This window comes from Haplochromis burtoni, unplaced genomic scaffold, assembly GCF_018398535.1.
Source record: "Haplochromis burtoni strain Fernald_Lab_line unplaced genomic scaffold, NCSU_Asbu1 Contig_133, whole genome shotgun sequence".
Taxonomy (NCBI): domain Eukaryota; kingdom Metazoa; phylum Chordata; class Actinopteri; order Cichliformes; family Cichlidae; genus Haplochromis; species Haplochromis burtoni.
This window is the reverse complement of record NW_024582494.1, coordinates 196,812-218,800: the sequence shown is the minus strand read 5'-3', so window position 1 is coordinate 218,800 and position 21,989 is coordinate 196,812. Positions and strand designations below refer to the sequence as shown.

Genomic DNA, 21,989 nt, shown 5'->3' with positions numbered 1-21,989 from the left:
ACCTACAGCATGTTCTAATCGCTCTAATAGGATATTATGGTCAACAGTCAGGGTCGAGGGAAAGATGTATACAATGATGCACAGACACATCCTTGCTGATAATCTTGATGGCTTTGGTACCACTCTGTGAATGTCTCTGAGTGGTGCAGCCAGAGCCCAGACCTGAGCCCAAGTGAATATTTCTGGAGAGATCAGAAAATGACTGTGCACATCCAACTTGATGGAGCTTGAGAGGCTCTGCAGAGAAAAATGGGAGAAACTGCCCAAAAAATAGGCATGTCAAGCTTGTCGCGTCATACTCAAAAGGCTTGAGTTTGTAATTGCGTAGAAAGACTGTGAGCATTTGTGCGTGCTGTATTTAGGTTTTTTTTTTAATTTTTCATAAATTTGTGAAAATCTCAAGCAACATTTTGGTTGAATAAGGCTGTAAGATGACAAAAGTGAAGTCCTGAGAACCCTGATCAGATGTACTGTGCATCCTGTCACTGACTGCATTTGATTGTTACCGGTGTGAGCTGAAGAGATGGATTCATGGGTGATTGGGCCATAGTAGTCTGGTGCACACTCAGTAGCATGCTGCCTTTGCTCTCATTTCATTTAAGCCATGTTTTCTCAGTTGTCCTAGGGAGCAGCCGTCTGTAAACCCTCAGGGACAGCTTTTCACCATCTATCCCCATTATAAGGCATTACCGTCCTCTGCCTTTCCCAGAGTGTCACTTCATTTTTGTGAAAGCTCTGCCATGGCACATCCTCCCCATAATGAAATACATCCAGTTCTGCTGCACTGAAATTAGGTTTACAGGGAAAATGTGGAATGATGATTTTCCTGTACATAAATCTAACCTTATTATGGAGAGTGTTAATGAAACAGCAGTTAATTAATTCTTTGCTGTTAAATTGAGGACTACATCTGCAGCACAGTAAACATCATTGGATCCACCATTAGTTGGGAGACATGGCTTGTCATAAATAATATGTTAGCATCACTCCACAGCAACTTGTTTTTTGAATTTGGGTTTCATGTTTGAGCTCTGGTAAATTGAGCCTCTGAGGATTTGGTCTCTAATAGCACTATGAAGACATTTTTCTTTCAGTGGGACCCTGCTTTTTTATCTTATCCACATCAGATTCCTTGCATCATTCCTCCTTAGACATGGTAAACAAGCTTAGAATCCTTTATGTCTGTAGATGTTTGTACTAGTAATGTATATGAATATAATAGATCGTGTCCACAGACTTTAGGGTCATTCTTTTAACCATCTACATGTCTTGGTAGCCGGGGGTCGGTCCGCCAGGGCCTCTGCTCCTGTGCATCACTCAACTCACAAAGCACCCGAACCCTACGGTGCCTCCTGCGGGTGGTGGGTCTGCAGGAAGATGGGCCCATATCCCTTTTTCGGGCCGTGCCCTGCCGGGCCCCTTGGACTAAGGCCCAGCCACCTCCCTTGGCTCCAGGGCGGGGCCGGCTAATCCTATCCCAGGCAGGGTGAACTGTTCCTTGATGGTCTTCTCATAGGGGTCTTCTGAATCGCTCTTTGTCTGGTCCCTCACCCAGGACCAATTTGCCATGGGAGACCCTACCAGGGGCTAGAAGCCCCCGGACAACATTGCCCCTGGGATCCCTGGGACACACAAACCCCTCCACCACGATAAGGTAGCGATTTGCGGATGCGTCTACATGTAACAGTAAAAAAAGCCCTAACACTGGCAGCTTTTGTGTTCCAGTCTTTAACACTTTCTTACACTTTCTTAAGACTGTCTCTCATGTTTTGACCTTACAAGACAGGCTGTCCTTTGTGTGTGACACTAAAGCAAAGTCAAACAGTTTTTCTTGGGTCTGATTTGCAGCACAAACCTGACAGTAGTAAATGCTGCTGGTGCGGGAATGCAGCCGCATAAATGTTTTCAGTGAATCGCTGAAACTTCTTTTGTTGACTGAGACACTTAAAGCGTCACCAGAGCTTAAATCCACACAGACCTTTCTGTGAAATCACCAGGCGAGGCATTAGTTAGATCACCAACCAAGCCATGTGTGGTTGAACAGGATAAGTTGATTTACTTCACAAGATACCAGACTGAATTTACTTTTATTGTTATTTTAATAAATGAATCTATGAATTGGTGTAATCTGACTTTGAGGAAGGGATGAAGATTGGTACAGGTGAAGAGGAGCCAGTTATAGCATAGCTCAGCATAAAGACAGGAAGACACATGCAGCTAAACATTTATTACATTTTAATTTTTGTCCTGTCATTTTCAAATGTATCGGGAAAATGTGTCAAAGCCCCCAAATCAGTTTACCGGCTGCACATTAACCACACACAAAGGACTGCGCTGCACATTTTCATGTCTAACATGTAGAGGAAATTAAATATGCCTCTTTAAAAGAATCACTCACACACACAATGCTTAGTTTTACCAGGTGTTGAAATGTTTTAAATTATAGTTGTCAGAATAAGAACCACTTCTTTGTTATTATAGAACTGTGACACTATGCTACAGTATGGTACATTAGATAACATTACAACACAAAACAATTAAAAAACAACTTTTGCCATTGACGCATCTAATTAGTTCAGTGGCTCGAACTGCAGCGTTGTTATGGAGGAAATGAGGTAACCAAGGAATCAAAAACCTGATTAGACATGAGAAATGAATCCACCACGCTGTGTTTCAGGATTATAATCATGTGCACATTTGAATAATTGCATTTAAATAAGATAATTTCCCACAAGCACAAAAGAACATTGCTTTACAAACTAAACAGTGTCCTTTAAATTAGTTTTAGGCTTTGAGAGTTAGACGTGTCTAGAGCTCTTTCTAGCCCGACACTGACTTAATGTCACATTTCTCAAGTCTTTATAAACTACTAGGGAACACGAGTGGGTACTAAATATTCTCAGCAGACAAGCCTTAGTGTAGAGTGCAGTTTTTTGTACTGGAACATAAATTTCCTTCAGCTGCAGGAAGTAATTTTGAACATGATTTGTATTAGCCGCCAACAAAGGAATGCTTCGTCTTAATGTGCTGCTGCTGCAAAGACTCGCGCTGGACCGTGCGAGCCAATAGTTTGTGACAGTGATGGATGAGCTGCTGTAAGCACAATAAATTACCTAAATTATTTTTCAAGCATATCAGGTTGCAGCTTTCCGTGGCATGTTTGCTGCCAAAGTTCCCTATTCATTATAAGAAACTATCCCCATAACAAGTATGAAGGCCAGTAAACATGGCACGAAATGTCACGCTTAAATATCAGCAGTAAAAGTGATGGTAACATTTATAGGTGTAAGCCTTATTCACAGTACTACTGGAAGTCAGTTATTGACATCAATATCTTAAGGAGGGGGTGCATTTCTGTCTGAACCTCATCGTTCTCCCTTTCCATCAAAGAGAAAAATGTATTTTCAAAGGTAACGGCTAATATTATTTTACATGTACAGTACTGTGGAACAAACTGGTCTTCAGCAGTACTCTGGGCTTTCTGGAGGTTTTTCACATATCTATGAAAAATACCAAAACATTCTACGGTACAGAGGAGGCCAAGACAGACTTAATCATGAGTTTGTACAGCCATCTGTACAACATGGTCGAAACTCTGTGTCACGGTCTGCGTGCAGGCAGGCAGGAAAAGACCCAATGCAGGCTCGTACGCGGAGGTGAAACTTAAAGTCAAAAAGCAGCTTTACTGCCGGACAATAGGAAAACTTAAGTAAACCTGAAGATACAAAATCAACCGAGGGCAAAGACACAAAGGGGGAAATACGAAATAATCAAAATCTAAACAGGAATAACCAAGGCACTAGACAGGGGTGTCCAACTCCAGTCCTCGAGTGAGAGTCAGACAGAGAGGTTGCTTTTCCCTGAGAGCTGCAGCTTTTAGACGCACTCTTGTTCCGACACTCCTGACTCTAATGAATGGCTTGTTACCAGGCCTTTGCCAAGCTTGATGGCATGCTGACGAGGTAATCCAACCATCTCATTCAACTGTGTTGGAGTAGGGATGCAGCTAAACGCTGTAGGACAGCAGCTTTTGAGGAGTTGGACACACTTAAGACTACCAAAGAGACTTAAACATGATACGTCACACTCTGTCACAGTTTGGGCTTTTCAGTCAGTGGTGTTATTATTGTTAACTGATGGAATAATGAACGTAGACTGGACATGCTTTCACCTTTCAATAAATTCTCCTAACTATTTCTGTTTATTTTCCAAACCAAATATAAAAGATACAGAAGGGCCTGAGACTTTTCATGCTGTATGTCTTCATGTGATAGATTTAGGATGTATGAATGTTAATCCTAGCCCATTCCACCACATGTCCAAACGTATTCAGCTGAGATGCTTGTCTGTTCTCTGTGTCAGGGACAAAGCACCGCTTCTTCTCAGCAGCAGAGGTCTGAGTGCAGCTCTGCTCTGAAATCTGAACTTTAGCTTTTGTGAAGGAACAGATTTGTATGTGGAGAGTCTGCCTTATTTATTTACATCTTCTGTTTGAGTCAGTCACAATGCTCCAGTGGACCGCTTATTATTATTATTTGCCACCATATATCAGCTCACTGCACTCAGTAGTGCAGCAAACATTTTCCACTCAAACCCACAGAGGATAAGCTCATCCCTGACTGTGATCAATTTTCCATTTCCACAGAGGGACCCAGCTATTGTTTGCGGCTTCTCTCTGAAGCCAAGAGGAAAACATGAAAGAGGTGAGACGCTAGAGGTGAGCCAACAGTGCAAAGACATGCATCAGAAGCTACTTCATACTGTACCATGTGGCTAACATGGCACACAAGCTGTGTCCACGTTTCTGACCATAAAGTAAAGAATTGATGTTATGTCCTTATTTATCACCATATCTGAATATATCTGTGATATCTCAGTGAAACTTTCATCTACCAATGGTTGATAAAAGTGACTATTTGCACTTTTTATCTAAAAATGTTTCTCTGCTCTTATATGCTGCTGTCGCCATTTAACCTCATAGATTTTCTCTAGTATTTCCTTATTAAATAGTTATTTTAAAATAGGAATTCAAAACAAATTTCCTCAAAAAAAAAACACTGAAACCACCACATCAATACACCTCTTATACCAAGCAGCAACCTGACAAATTAAGCCAACGCTAAACAGAAGGAAATTGAAGTAATGAAGGGTCGTTAATGCTGTTTAAAAAAATTATTTAATCCCCATAGACCAGAGGTGTCCAACTCCAGGCCTCGAGGGCCGGTGTCCTGCAGGTTTTAAATGTGTCCCTGACCCAACACAGCTGATTTAAATGACCTCCTCAACATGTCTTGAAATTCTTCAGAGGCCTGGGAATGAACTAATAATTTGAATCAGGTGTGTTGACCCAGGGTGAGTTTATGCAAATATAAAAAAAAGTCACTTCTAAAATAAATACACAAATTGTGTAGTCATGTATTTTGGTGAGGGAGATATTTATATTTATATATATGCCTGAAAAATAGGATCACGGCCAAGCTTGAAACCTGGATTCCCCGTAGCCGGTTACCAAGATTACGTGAAGTACCTTCAGAAGGTCTGTTAGATGATGTTAATGCAGCACTACGGACAATACCTACAACCACGATTACCGACACTAACAAGCTGATCTACAATACGGCAGCAGTGATCAGTGAGATGCTTGGCTACAAGTTGAACACCCACAAGGGGCAGTACCCTGCATGGAGAAGGAGGCTAGAGGGCAAGATCAAAGTAGCACGGAGGGAGGTTAGCCAACTAACGGAGTTGCAGAAAGGTGCGACAAAGAAGGTGCATAAGAAATACAGCAAGCTGTCCATACCTGAGGCCTTGGAAACTGCCAAGCAAAGACTCACAGCCTTGGCCAGCCGCTTGAGGAGGTACACCAGAGAGATAGAAGGCAGGAGAATAAACCAGCTGTTCTCCACAGAACCAGCAAAGGTGTACTCTCAGTGGCAAGGGAACAATAAAAAGAGAACAGCACCACCAAGGCTGGAGACGGAGCAATACTGGAAGAGCATATGGGAGAAGGACGCAACCCATAACGGCAATGCTCAGTGGCTAGTGGATCTGAGGGCAGACCACAGCGACCTCCCTGAACAGGGTCCAGTAACCATCACAGTGGCAGATATCCAAGAAAAAGAGATAAAAAAAAAAAGAATCATTAAGACTGAACAGGGTCAGTAACAACGGCAATATCCAGAAAGTCTCGATGAGATTGACAGCACCAGGGCCCACATGGTTCACGCCTACTGGCTAGAAGAAGCTGACTGCACTCCACGAGCGTCTGGCAGCACAAATGAACCAGCTGCTAGTTAACGAGAGACACCCGGAATGGCTAACCGAAGGTCGGACGGTCCTGATCCCCAAGGACCCCAAGAAGGGACCGGTCCCCTCCAACTACCGACCAATAACCTGCCTCAGTACTACATGGAAGCTCCTGTCAGGCATCATATCGGCTAAGATGAACAGGCACATGGGTCAATACATGAGCGGGACACAGAAAGGAATTGGCAAGAATACCAGAGGCGCAAAACACCAGCTACTGGTAGACAGAACAGTCAGCCGAGACTGCAAGACCAGACTGACCAACCTGTGCACTGCCTGGATTGATTACAAGAAGGCCTATGACTCAATGCCCCACAGCTGGATACTGGAATGCCTAGAATTGTACAAGATCAATGGGACCCTAAGAGCCTTCATCAGGAACTCAATGGGGATGTGGCGTACAACACTAGAGGCCAACTCCAAGCCCATAGCACAAGTCACCATCAAGTGCGGGATCTACCAAGGAGATGCTCTGTCCCCACTGCTGTTCTGCATAGGCCTGAACCCCCTCAGTGAGATCATTAACAAGACTGGCTACGGATACCGACTACGGAACGGAGCAGTTGTCAGCCACCTCCTGTACATGGATGACATCAAGCTGTATGCCAAGAGTGAACGAGACATCGATTCACTGATCCACACTACCAGGCTATACAGCAATGACATTGGAATGTCGTTCGGACTGGAGAAGTGTAGTCGGATGGTAACAAAGAGAGGGAAGGTAGTCAGAACTGAGGGGATTGAACTACCAGAAGGCAACATTGCAGACATAGAGGACAGTTACAAGTACCTGGGGATCCCGCAGGTCGAATGGGAACCATGAAGAGGCCGCTAGAAAAGCTGCAACCACCAAGTACCTGCAGAGGGTCAGGCAAGTCCTGAGGAGTCAGCTGAATGGTAAGAACAAGATCCGGGCCATCAACACGTACGCCCTGCCCGTGATCAGGTACCCTGCTGGGGTAATAGGCTGGCCAAAGGAGGAGATAGAAGCCACTGACATAAAGACAAGAAAGCTCCTTACCATGCATGGAGGGTTTCACCCCAAGTCCAGCACCCTGAGGCTGTACGCTAAGCGGAAGGAAGGGGGCCGGGGACTGGTGAGTGTCAGCACCACAGTCCAGGATGAGACAACGAACATCCAAGAATACATTGGGAAGATGGCCCCAACTGACCGAGTGCTCAGTGAATACCTCAGGCAGCAGAAACCCAAGAAAGAGGAGGGAGACGAGGAACCATCATGGAAGGACAGGCCCCTGCACGGTATGTACCACCGGCAGATAGAGGAGGTGGCTGATATCCAGAAATCCTACCAGTGGCTGGACAAAGCTGGACTGAAAGACAGCACAGAGGCACTAATCATGGCAGCACAAGAACAAGCTCTGAGCTACAAGATCCATAGAGGCTGGGGTCTATCACACCAGGCAAGACCCCAGGTGCAGGCTGTGTAAAGATGCCCCAGAGACAATCCAGCACATAACAGCAGGGTGCAAGTGCTAGCAGGCAAGGCATACATGGAACGCCATAACCAAGTGGCCGGCATAGTGTACAGGAACATCTGTGCCGAGTATAACCTGGAAGTCCCGAGGTCAAAATGGGAGATGCCCCCAAGGGTGGTGGAGAATGACCGAGCTAAGATCCTGTGGGACTTCCAGATACAGACGGACAAAATGGTGGTGGCTAACCAACCGGACATAGTGGTGGTAGACAAACAGAAGAAGACGGCCGTAGTGATCGATGTAGCGGTTCCGAATGACAGCAATATCAGGAAGAAGGAACACGAGAAGCTGGAGAAATACCAAGGGCTCAGAGAAGAGCTGAGAGGATGTGGAGGGTGAAGGTAACGTGGTCCCCGTGGTAATCGGAGCACTAGGTGCGGTGACTCCCAAGCTAGGCGAGTGGCTCCAGCAGATCCCGGGAACTAACATCGGAGATCTCTGTCCAGAAGAGCGCAGTCCTGGGAACAGCTAAGATACTGCGCAGGACCCTCAAGCTCCCAGGCCTCTGGTAGAGGCCCGAGCTTGAAGGATAAACCGCCCGCAGGGGCGTGCTGGGTGTTTATTTATATGAAGCCATACTTACTCGGACTTGCCCGGATTAAAAAGGTCTGCGTCAGGTGATGAGGAACCAGGGCTCCCTGATGAGAAGTGGGCTACTCCAACAGAGAGAAGGGCATCGTTGGGCAAGAGAGGAAAAATAGGTCACTGTTGGAATGCTACTATATTAACCCAAGCAGAAGAGGTTACATGAGTGGGATGAGGGACCTATGGGATCTTTGACACCCAACATCCACGCTAACTGAGAAACAGTGATAGATGTAGTGATGCCAAATGACAGCAACATCAGGAAAAAGGAACACGAGAAGCTGGAGAAGTACCAAGGGCTCAGAGAAGAGCTGGAGAAGATGTGGAGGGTGAAGATAACAGTGGTCCCAGTGGTAATCGGAGCACTAGGTGCAGTGACTCCCAAGCTAAGTGAGTGGCTCCAGCAGATCCCAGGAACAACATCGGAGATCTCTGTCCAGAAGAGCACAGTACTAGGAACAGCTAAGATACTGCAGGACCCTCAATATACAGGATTTATCAATAAGAATACTGCAACTTGAAATTCTATATTTTTTTATGTAATGAACATACAAGTATTGACCCCAAGTTCATCTTGGGAATCCTTCGCCTTGAAATTGTACGTCTTGGTGGACTCTGGCTGGTTAAGGGTCTCTTGGAAGTGTTCGGCCCATCGTTTGTTTTGCTCTTCTTGGGTGATCGAGAGCTTCCCATTTTTGTCCTCGACTGTGACGTTTGCATTGGTCCTCGATCCAGTAAGCTTGTTTACGATGCGGTATAGGGTCTTGGAATCATTCCAATCCGCTGCTTCCTGAGTTTCGGCACCTTTTCATTCTAGCCATTCTTTCTTGTCTTTCTGACAGCTTTTCTTCACTAGCCGATCTAATTCTGCGTAGCATCGGGGTCCTTCCTCTCTGGCTTGTTCGGTTTTGGCCTGCTCTCTTTTGAGCTTCACAATTTTTCTCTCATCAATCAGTTCCCATGTTCTTCCTTGGATCCACTGTTCGCTTCTCTTTCCTCTGCGTCTTCTGATGGTGTTTTGGGCGGACTCCACAGTGGCGTCCCTGAGGCCAGTCCAGAGTTCTTCGACGTCTTCCATTTCTCCAAGGAGGGTGAAATGATTTTGCAGCTCTAAAGTGAAGCCATTGACAACGGTCGGGTCCTTGAGCTTCTCGATTGCGAACGGTGCATTTGGTGCGGGCTGTCTTTGTTTCCGAAGTTTGAATTTGACTTCCGCTCTGACTAGATGGTGGTCAGATCCAACATCTGCTTTTTGACATGTCCTTGTGTCTTGCAAAGCCGACCTCCATTTTTGGCTGATGCAGATAAAATCAATTTCATTGAATGTACGCCCATCCGGTTACCGCCATGTCTTCTTGTGGATCTCTCGGTGCTGGAAGTATGTATTTCCAACGCACAGCCCATTGTGCTCGCAGAAGGATACTAATCGTTCGCCGTTATCGCTGAGATGCATTGAAGATGCATGCGGTCCAACCACTGTCTTCAATCCCAATCGGTCGCCGCCCAGCTGGGCATTAAAGTCTCCGATGAGGATCTTAAGGTCGTAATTCGGGATGTCATTAAAGATGTCTTGCAGCTGATCATAGAAATTGTCCTTGAAAGCGTCTTCCGTATTGTTCGTTGGGTGCATAGACTTGCACAATGGTCTTCTTGGCGTGTCCAAATCCAAAACGAGCTGTGATGATGCGGTCGTTAACAGGTTTCCAAACAACGAGTGCGCTCACGGCTTCTTTGCTCAATACGAACCCCACTCCATGTTAATGTCAATCTTCATGACACAAGTACAAGATCGTCTTGCCATCGCTGATAATTCGACCACTCTCTATCCACCTCATTTCACTGATTCCAAGGATGTCTAGCTGATAATCGTCAAACTCCTTCAAAAGTTGAGCCAGCCGTCCGCTCTGATATAACGTGCGAACGTTCCATGTCCCAATTCTTGTGATGATTTTGGCAGAGAATAATGCTTCCATCGGGCGCTGGATGCCATTTTTGGTTTCTTCCAGCACCCTCATCCTGTTTGAAGTAGAATTCCAGCCACATTGTCCAAAACTTCTGCTTTCGTTTGTCGTTTCTGTAGCGGTAGGGTTTTTTACAGGTACAGGTTGCTAGCCCAACGCCCAACCCTCCTCCTTTCTCATCCGGGCTTGGAACCGGTCATGGCAGAGTTAATTAAAAACTACATATTCTAATTGCTTGGAGTTAGAGACAGGTTTGAACAGCAGTGATCACTTCAGAGGGCTGATTAAAGCATGTAATAGTTGTGCCATTTACTGAAATTTCAAAGTCTTAGACCGAAAGATAAATCCTTAATAGCCCCATATGAAATATTGTTGTTTAATAAACATCTGATTAAGCTCAGATATGTTTAAATATTTTTAATTCTTCATATTTAAAGACAGTCTCGGTGTCTCCTGATATAATCCCACACTGACTCCATGACACTGAGATTAGGGCTCCGTGGGAACCAAGTCATCTATAATAAACTTCTATGACAGACTCCTTGTTTTGCCATTGGCTGAAGAAACTGCTTCCTAATTTGGGAGCGATCAGAACCCTGTCTGAAGTAATGGATTACTAAAAACAGTAACGTACATGTAATAATTCAGAAAAACAGAAAATCTGCCACCTTGTTGAGAAATTAAATTGAACAGCACAGAAGGTCTGCAAGTCAGTACAAAGTGAACACAAACCTGGTGGACCGTCTACTGCTGGCTCACGTAAACACTGCACAGAGAGAAGATTCAGCTATTTCAAAACTGCATCTCCTGCCATTCGGTCTAAACAACTAACAACACATTTTTTAGGCTTCATCGAAGCCTTTATGATTCGTCTCTTGCCATGTAAATGCTGGCAACGTCTTATCAAGACATGTTATAGTGAGAAAGTCTGGAGAGAGGGAGCAGGTGGCTTTTGGGACTCTATTAAGAGCATTAGGCTTGCAAGGAACGTCTCCCTCAGGCGCATGCATTTTGCAACATGATCAGTTGAGGAAATTAGCGGGAGAAAAGCCTAATTCATTTTACTGGAAAGTGGAATTGTGAAAAAGCCCTAATAAGATCTAGCTAAAAGGCTTCTAGTGTGCTCTCCTCTGTCTGAACAGGCAGCCTGACAAAATGCAGAAACTCAAACGTGATGAACAGAGGTTTGTCTCTTGCTGGTCAGCAGATTTAATTGCAGGAAGACAAGCCATTTCCTGAGATGAAATGTGTAGTCTCCTGTGAAGTGGTGATTCAGTGACATCTGTGTTTCTTAAAAGGATTAATAGCATACAGTACTATCTGTCTTCTGGCAGTGGGCAAAACATGACGTGAGGGTGAGTCGCTGTTGGTTTCTGCAGGACAGCTGCTGCCAGAGAGTCAAGGTGCAGAGGACGACAGTAGGCTGGGAAAATCAATTTGACCTCTTATATAATATGTTTTTACTGTTATGTAATATAGCCTTAGCAATTATCGGACGAGCTTCGAACAGTTGTGTTCCTGCGAGAGGTTGTAGGTGGTATTAGGACAGTTTAAGCTTGGAGGGTAAGTTTGAGTGTAGCTAAAGATCCTGGATACAAGTGCACACTTTGACCGTTACAGCTAAGTGAAGCATTCAGAGCAATAAACTCTGTAGGAAGCTGAGAAGTAATACTCCACAGGCATATTAACTTATCAGCAATCAAACTGTGGACCTTTTGATTATGTTATTTAGTTTTGTCATCATCGGTTATTTATAATAACACCAAGACCAGAGGGTATCAAGACCAAGACAAGACCAAGACCAAGACCGAGACAAAAAAGTCTTTAAACTGCAGCCAGAAGCTGCTTCGTTTATGGGTGTAAGCATTTTATGTGTTTTTGCGATGCACTCACACAGCCCTCCTCATCACTGTCTACTGTCTCACTCACTTACTGAGAGGACAGGCGTAAGCTCCACTTGACTGTCGTGTCTCTCACATAATGATATTATCCCATATCCTCGCATGTGATTGGCCACAATATGGAGGCTGTGTTTTGAGTTTTGTTCAAAAAAGAATCACTCATATAGGAAAAAAAATATATATCACATCTGCAGGACACCTTAAACTAGTTTTTTAATTAAGCAGCGAGGCAGAACAAAGTCGGGGCTGCATCAAGACACAGGGACTAAACCCCAATTCAACCAGACCCAGAACTGATCCGGAATTAAAACAGGACTACAACAGTTCAAAATCAGGACTACTGAGGACTTAACAAAAACAGAACCAGAATCAGAACTAGATGATAGTAGCACTAAAATCATCATAGACCTGCACTACACTTTTTTTTAATTCTGCCAAAGTCCACTATTTAGATTCAGAAAAGTTTATATAATTATTTAGCCTTGTTGTGCAAACAAGCTGCATAAACTTAATAAATATAGAATTTGGAAAAGTAACAAATGGTATCTAAAAAGATACACTAGGCACTAGGATACATGTTCTGATGAGTTTTGGCAAACAACCATTTGACTAACAGGTGTGTCTCACCTGCTCTTGTTCCTCTCTTTCTGTCGTTTCTCTCTCTCCCTCCTGTTCCTCTCTCTCCCTCTTTCTCTCCCTCTCCTTCTCTCTCTCTTCTCTCTCTTCTCTCTCTCTCTCTGTTCTCTTCTCTCTCCCTCTCTCTCTTTTCTCTCTCTCTCTCTCTCTGTCTCTCTCTCTCTCTCTCTCTCTCTCTCTCTGTTCTCTCTCTCTCTGTTCCTCTCTCTCTCTCTTCGTTCCTCTCTCTCTGTTCCTCTTCTCTCTCTCTCTCCTCTCTCTCTGTTCCTCTCTCTCTCTCTCTGTTCCTCTCTCTCTCTCTCTCTGTTCTCTCTCTCTCTCTGTTCTCTCTCTTTCCTCCTTCTCTCTCTCTCTCTCTCTCTCTTCTCTCTTCTCTCTCTCTCCCTTCTCTCTTCCTCTCTCTGTTCCTCTCTCCTCTCTCTCCCTCCTTCTCTCCTCTCTCCTCTTGTGCTGACAATCAAGCCAAACACCAACATCATCAAATATACAGTTGAAACCAGATATTTACTCTTCAGATAAAAACACTTTTTTAATTGTAACATCAAATCAGACTAAATGTTTATTTTTTTAGATTGATAAATATAAAAAACATATTTGTTAACTTTAAGAGTAAAGAGAGAAACTGTCTGTATTTCTTAATTGTAAATGGCACCAAATTGTATTCAAACTGAGCCACACTTATGGAGCTCCACAGTTCTGTTCCTGGTGTTTTGGTTGACATCTCTTGATGTTCCCATGTCACAGAAACAGGCTCTGTGTTTTGCCTTATATGCATCCACAGCTGTGCCACCAGTTTACTCACATGGACTCTACTAACCTATCAGAAGCTTCTTCAGCTCAGAATGGAATCGTCTGGAGTTTTCTTATTAATTAACAATAAACTTAGTGTATATGTACTCCTAAATTTGATGAAAGTGATAAAAATAGACAGCTCTCTCTCTTTATTCTGACATTTAACTAATTCAAAAGATATTTCAATATTTATTTATCCAAAACAAAACAAGTTTACTCTAAATTGATGTTTAAGTAAAAAATGTTTTTATGTTTTCTCCTAAAGTGTATGTATATCTGGTTTAAACTGTGAATATACTGCTGTGTATTGAAATTCCTCTTGTTTTGCATAGAAATATACTGAACAACATACAAAGCATAATATATAAAATAACATCTACCAGTTTTTTCTTTGAAAGAAGCTCCTTATGTCCATTCTTGTATATCAGTACATTACTGATTTATTTAGCCGTGGAGGGAAACAACTGAAAATATGAAATAAACACATGTAAGCTGAGACTCTCTAAAGAAACAGCATGTTGTTGTTCGGCTTTTCATTTCGCCATTTGTTGATTCACTCAAAGAGCAAGTAACGTAATATGGGTCAAGTGATCAGTTTGATATCAATCTTTTGTGATACACCGTCATATTTACATTATTTGTACAGTACGAATGATTTGCTTTGGTACCTGGTCAAACTTAAGCTCTCCTCTGTCTGCAGCAAACTCGCAGGCAGCAGCTTCTCCCCCCTCGCTCACATGCTGTGCTCAGTCGCCTAGTGCCTGAGCTCGGATCATACCAAAATTAGGGGGAATTTACGACTGCGCTATGTGCTTCGAATATTGGTGTAGTTTTTGTTTTATACAGTTGTCAGTCAGGCATCTAACATGAAACAAATTACACTCCAAAAGACACCGGGCTTCTGAAAAAATGGCCCCCCCCCCCCCCCCGCCGCCGATGGTTGACTCCAAATCTCCCGAGAACTATGTCGATCTAAGAAAGCAAGACCGAGACAGCGAGACCAAGACAAGACCAAGACCACGTAAAAGTGGTCTCGAGACACCCAACTCTAGTTAGTGGTAAATGGACTGATTCTTGTATAGCGCTTTTCTGCTCTCCCAAAGCGCTCTGTACAACATTCACACAAACAAGTGCTTTACCAATCACACACCGATGGATGCATCAGAGAGCAACTTGGTGTTAATGTCCGAGGATATTTGGCACGCAGACTAGTAGGAGCCAGGGACTGAACCACTAACCTTCCTGAGCTACAGCCACCCCGTGCTCATCCAAATGATGAATGATGATTTCCTTGATTGTTGATTGATGATTGTTTTCCTTTTTTTCATCCTCTCAATTGGTCTTTTTTACTATATAATAATTTTACTATCGTGGGTATCCAGATTTTAACACGCTGGCTTCAGTTTTCGTAGTTTTCACCTTAACAAGTTAAATAGAGAAGAGGAAATATTGAAAATAGTGTAGAAACAAATCATTGCATCACACAGTTTAATTTTTTAGACCAAACTTTTTATATTAGCACTTGCAGTTGTACCCATAGTGGAGTCAAAGCCTTACACTCTGTATAATGAGCTCTTTATAATCATCACAGTGTGCAGAAGTGCTGCTGTGGACAACCATACTCATCTCTGTCCACAGTCAACCCCCTACATCGTGCAGTGACCTTCGTTTCATTGCCATGGTCTTGTGGAAATGTCTTTAGTTGATGTGTTGATTATCAGAGAGCCTGTAGTATTTGTCCATCATCATAAGGTAAAGTATGCTCTGTAAGATGCCCTGGATGGGGTCGCACTGAGTTGTCCAACTGTCCTGACACAAGTCGTTGTTGATCTCACTGTTGTAGGGGAAAGACTCTAGGGCTGCAGATAAGACTGTTGCCATGGTCCTGAAGGAGATACCAAGTAAGGCGTCATCAGAAGGGAAGCCCCTCCTCACAGTGACTACCAAGGTGGGCAGATGCATTTCAGAAACACCCCACCCACCCACCCCCAATCCCAAACCCACCCCCTGGATTAAAGCAGAAAGTCCTCCTGTGTTGGTCACACTGAAACACGAGCAAAGCTTTGAGTGTCCTATAACTGACCTCTCCTGTCTACTAACTCCTAACTTGAGCCTTATGACTGTTGTATCTAACAAAGAAGCAAAAATTATTTCATTTCCAGCTGCTCTATGGGGTATAAAACCCACCTAATGCATCACTACGTTTGTACAAACAGAGCCTAATGATGTTACCATCTACACAAGTAACCTCAAATTCACTGCAATTATTCATGCAACTCTTTATCTTTTCCAATTAGCCTCTGCAACACTCATAGTGCTCCTCCACTTCTATATTTAACACTGTATGGGGATTAACCACAAATTTCGTGTCCCATTCATAATCGGGTCAGTCAAACTTCCTCGTGAACTTTTTACACCTCATAAGCAGCTAATCCTCAGCACAAACAGTGTGTGAATGCATTTCCAAAAAAATGCTATGTCACACAGCATGGCATTGAGCTGTTGGTGGTGTTCTTTGAACCAAAGACTGCAGCAAATTACTGCAGCCATTGCTGAGCTTTTCACTTCTCTGTTGCTTTTTAAGTGGTAAAGCTGGAGTCTATGCACCAAGTGCCAGTATGAGTTTTTTTGCCCTGTGCTTGATTGCTTCTGTGGGTGCTGCTGCTGCGTGTGTGTCTATGTTTTGAAAAGCTGTAGCATGCTTTACTCCTGTTTTATTTTCTAATGCAGTGTCTTGTTTGATAAGCTCTCATACAACAGATATAATTTTCCCACTTAAGTTTGGGGGGGATGTAATTATAGCCCCAAATTGTTTGCTGAGTCGACACCAACAGAGTACGATTTAAAGATTTATCTTAAACCAAAGTGTAAAGGGTCAGGAAGGAATCAGTAATTGTTAGCGTTTCCTGTATCTGACATTTCTGCTCATTTAAGATGCTGCAGTGAGGCTGAAATCAAATTAATGGAAATAATAGATCAATAACTTATTCTCAGTTTGGATGTTAGCAGCTCATATTTCTCCTGCTCCTTTACATTGAGTTTTATTGCTGCTTCAAACAGGCAAAGCTCCATCAGTTATGCTCAGCGAGTCTGATCGACCACCGGCGAATGAGGTGATAACGGCCTATTGAGTGTGCTGGTAGGTGGAGGAGGCCGCCGACTGGCAACATGCACGAGGCTGATAACAGCTGATGATGACCATTCATGGTCTAAAAACATTCAGACTGGGGGGGTTTACATTTTACAGCCTTCAAATGTCAAAAATCTTGTCTCCAGGCCCAGCATTGAATGAAAAGAACATGAACACAAATGTCATTACCATTTTGGGTTTACTTCTCACAGTGCAATGATAACAGCATGTTTCCATGAGGCCACAGGCTTCAACTTTCAAAATGAATCAAAAATAACAAACAATAACAAAACAATATAAAACCTCTCATTTCATTTATTTATTTATAAAGCACGTTTAATAACAACAGGGAGCTGACCAAAGTGCTGTACAAAGTAATGACATTGACGACAACGACAGGTAAGAAAATTAAAAGAAAATTAGGATAAAAGAATTGGTAACTCTCATACAGTTTCAAAAGCCAGAGTAAAAAAATATGTTTTCAGATGCGATTTAAAAAGAGTAACAGTTGGGGCCTTTCTAATATGGAGAGGTAGATCATTCCACATTTTCAGTGCCACAACCGCAAATGCCCGATCTCCTCTATGAACCATCCTAGGCTTATGTAAGGAGCAGGTGATCGCTTGATCGAAGGGCTCTAGAGGGCGTATAAAGCTGCAATAGGTCAGACAAATAGTCCGGTGCCTGGCCAATTAGCACTTTATAAGTCAAAAGTAACATTTTGAATTTAATTCTAAAACGCACTGGAAGCCAATGAAGGCTCTTCTCACTATTGTCTTCACATAATTATTAAAATGATCAAAGCCACAACAACTAATTAAAGACACAAACTTACTAAGCAGGTCACACATGCATGCACTGCATAATGTATAGAAAGTGAGTTTCCTGTATCCTCTCTTTTTAAAAAGGTAGAAAAATATGTCAAATTATAACAGTTAAATCATATTTGAGTAGTATTTGAGTAAATGATTAAAGGGTGTATATGAAAAAGTCAATTTTTCTGCAGATTTTTATTTTTTAATATCTGGATTGTCAGTTAGTCCAAATCAAAATCACCAGTAAAATAATCTTAAATGACAGCGTCGAAGCGAATGCTGGATGTTGTTTCCACTCGGCTGGACTCAACTCATGATTGAAGTGCTCTCCAGTGGCTGAGGCAGCAGTTTGAGAAGTGTCCCTGCCTGATGTCACTTAGCAAGTGACGGAGGCTAAGCCACAGCTGGTGGTCCCTTTAGCCGCACGTCAAGTCAGGTCAGGTTTGTTTGGAAAGCCCAAGATGATGCATGATGTCTGAATGGGCCACACACACACAGTCTTCAACCAGCCAGACTCTTTATGATGATATATGAAAAAGAATCCGCATGAAACAAGACGTCGCATTCACCTCTTCCTCTATTTAATTCACAGCTCTGATAACTTCATTTCTTCCTCCATATAAAACTAAACTACAGTGATGATCTTCAGAACTGTGTGCTACTGTATGTGCAACAGATCTGCTGTTAATTATCAGTTTTTGTTTGATTTTGTTATTTTGTTCATTTTTTATTGACTTTTAGTAAAAAAGGTAAGATTCAATGTGCAAAAAGTACCTTTTTAAGTATCCTAAAAAATGGATACGTTCCTTTTTTAATATTACGTTGTACTTTTTTCACACTGTCTCCTAAAAACAAATCAGTCAAGCAAAATGTTGTACTGGATAGAATATTTCAAACCTTTATTTACAAGCAAAATTCAAATTGAATTAGTGTCCTTGGCCAAAATAGGCAGGGTTAACCTTGGTTTCGGGGCTAACCCACCATGACTCAATGCCAGGACAAACCGGAGTAACCAGAGAAATAAAAAATAAAAAATATCCAGGATCCTGTTGCTGTGAGGAAGCCGTGCTAACCACTGATCCAGTTCCAGTCATTATAACAAGACACATTATAGAGCCAACTGTTAGGACCGATCTTCAGCATTAATAAAACCAGTCTTGGACAAATCACAAGAAAAGTACAGAGCGATGGGCTGTTGAATTGATGATTTTTGTCCAAAGGCAGTCTGGTAGCAAGCTTTTAGTATGAAATAATGGCAGCTTTATTCTTCACTCAAATATATAAGGGAAGAAATTATTCTTTTTTTTTAATATTTCACTTTTGACTCTGCTGCCTAAAGTCAAATCATATAAAGCCATCACGATGACTCATAAAACCCCAACAAGCCTTTGGGATGAATAGATCATCACCACCCACAAGAAACTGCTTGGAAACAAAAGTAACGAGTAAACAACCTGATGCATCACGGAGAAGCTTTCTAATGATTTGTAAGAATCAATTTTGCATTTTAAAAAAGACTTGCTGCATAGTTATATAATCCCTGACCACAGCTCACAACCATGTGAACTCTATAAAGCATACAACCTTGACTGTTATCATTTTTCTAGCCAACCATCCATCGCATAGCCGCCAGCTTTTAGCTAACAGCTGACATTAGTTCTCTTTGCCTTTATGTAGTGTTTTCCATCCTCTGCACCTCCTCCTACCCTCACCTCAGCCTCCCCTCCTTCAAGGCTCTGGTACACAATTCCCCTGACAGCAACATCTGAGAGTCAAGCCCAAGTGGCACAATTAGTTGAAGTTTTCTATTACATAATATTCTAGATTACTGCTTAAAGCACTTGTAAACAAAATGCCAAAGTGCTTTGCATAGGAGAGAGTTAAAAAGAAAGGCAGCGAGGGAAAACAGTAACCTCCTCATAGCAATGGGCAAACAGCTCACAAAGCTCCTCTCCTGCCTTAGAAGTGAACCTGTAATTAGTGTTTGCATGCTACCTGCTCTGTGCCTCACACATCATCCCAGATAAACATGGTAGATTTTCTGTCCCCATTTTCTGGTTGATTGGAGGAGGAAAGTGAAGAGGTCTCATCATTTCGAAGCCATGATTTAGAACAGACTCCTGTGGCAATTACACAAAGTGCTTTGAAGAACTACATCAGCTTACAGTGATCGTTTAGGGTTGGGCGTAGATCGTACAGGGTCCTCCATCAGAAGGCTGCCAGCAGTCATACAGAAACAACCTCCTCTTCACAGGTGTGCCTCAACTTATAGGCTCAAAAGCGACCATTCACAGTCAAATCAAGCTTTCAGTCTGTCAGACTCCACACTCACACTGACATCTTTAATGATGCACTTAGGCACAGCAGTGCTTTTGTGCTGAATGCTAATGGGTTATAGTTTCCTTTATGACCGTTCTAGTTTAGTGTTACCACGCTACCATGTGTTCCCCCTTAAGGCGAGACTAGTGTTTAACATTTAACCTTGAAAACATCCCAAATGTAGTCAGTTACAACGCCAAGCTTTACAACCTCAGGCCTCATGTATCACTCTGGAGGATTTTAAAATCCAGTAGGGTTGTCACCCTGTCCATAACACCAACCTGTGCTAAAATCTCTCATCTGCAGCTCTCCCAACTCACCAAATGATACGTCCATCATGGTCATAGTAACACCAGATGGTGTCTTTAGTGAATGTGCCACACTTGGAAACTGTTGAAAAATGGAGTTGAGCCTTAAAATGAAGCCAGTGCAGAAATAGCAAAAACAAATGCAACAAATCAAATGGCACTTGAAGCTGGTTTCAAAGCAAGTCGATGCCAATAGAGTCCCATGATGACATCCCCAACTTTTCAGCAGAATTAAACATATTTACACCCTTTTGCAGAACATTTTTGGTCTCTTTGCCTTAAAATTATATATATTTTACGAGTGTGACCGTTCTAAGTGACAGGGGGTGTTGATATAATCTTTATATGAAAGATTAACATATTTTAACATAGCCATTGTCAACCAAACAATGACTTTAAATATTTCGGCCATAATCCTTTTTTTTTTCCTTATTAATAAACCTTGATACCTGGATGCTTATACAGTAGAGATCTATAATTCAAAGAGTAGCCCTGCACTAAAGCTAAACCTCCTTTATTGTCCATTTTACATTAAAGGCAACCATAATTTACAAAATGAGCAGTAAGTTTCTATAAAATAAAACTTGAAAGAAGTGATTAAAACCATTAACTCGTTAGGAAAGCCTTTACTGATATCATAAACACTGCAGGCTTGTGTCCAACTTAAGAACTTATTCCCATCAGGGGAGTTTAAAAAATGTAGGGTGGAGGCATTTTGGCTTTGGCTTCATTTTTCAGGGCCAGAAGCTACAGCCATCTATAGTCTGTGGGTGCCAGCTTATATCTATTACATAACACATTTTTTTGTCTGGTTAATTATAATGTCAGTCTATCCTCCAGTTCTGATGATGTTGTATATTTGCATGCATTTAACACTAATTAGCAGCTATTTGTTGCTGTGTCCCATACAGCCGATGTTTGCAACTTGTTCATCAAGCATGCTAATGTAGCTAACTGTTAGCTTAGCACTCCAGCCTCTGATCTTATTCTGGCTCCAAAAACAGCATGGCAACAACCATAATGCCAGAACTGAAGCCTGAAAACAACATCCACAAACTACTGGGTGACATCTATTAAAAAAAACATGTCACTAAAAAGGCTAAGTGCTATCAGTGCATAATCACAAAGATTTATCACCTTGACTTAAAACTGAAATTTGCATCCTTGATTTAAAGAAAAGGCCTACTGTACCAAAGATGTAGTTTTGTGTGAAGTTTGTCACCATATTGTTTCAAATGTCACATTTTCTGGGGATATGCTAATGTCAGCTGTCAGCAGAACATGGCTCAGCATGGATCCCAATCATGTCTGTCAAAACTTTAAATCTCAACACTATTCAATTAAATCAGAGCATTACTGGAGGACTCTAAATGAGCCACATGCTGCGCATTTGACAGAACTGACCTTCAGTCAATCAATCAATCCAAAAATAAATAAATAAATAAACACAGTGGAAATATCCAAAGTCTTGTAACGTAGAAAAAAGGGTTATAAAAACGCATCTAAAAAGAAAACAGCCAAACTCACAAATGATTTATTAGATGCTTTGAATGGGAAATGCTTCTTATCATGGTTATCGTCCACTGCATGAAAACACAGCTGCAATCCAAATGCTCAGTCGTTGTGAGCATGTGCACTTATGAATGCCTGTTAAGGCGTAAAGAGAACACTATACAATATCTATACAGCTCAACTGGTATTTAACGACTCGGTTAGCTCGAAGCATGATGTGTTAAGTAC

At 42.4% G+C, this 21,989-nt stretch overlaps 1 protein-coding gene across 6 annotated transcripts in view; it reads left to right on the top strand.

Annotated features, from left to right (window-relative positions):
• The window catches only part of pex5la (peroxisomal biogenesis factor 5-like a), a 116,908-nt gene that overhangs the window by 44,243 nt on the left and 50,676 nt on the right, over nt 1-21,989 (top strand). For 2 of the 6 annotated variants that reach the window (XM_005930999.3, XM_005930998.2), the window contains exons 2-3: nt 4,646-4,717; nt 15,521-15,625. The exons of 2 other annotated variants lie outside the window; for them this stretch is intronic. In XM_005930999.3, coding sequence (XP_005931061.1) covers nt 4,646-4,717; nt 15,521-15,625 — 177 coding nt within the window. Of the gene's footprint in view, nt 1-4,645; nt 4,718-15,520; nt 15,626-21,989 lie in introns of those variants that run through there. 2 more of the 6 variants (XM_042224268.1, XM_005931000.2) reach the window with 2 other exon arrangements.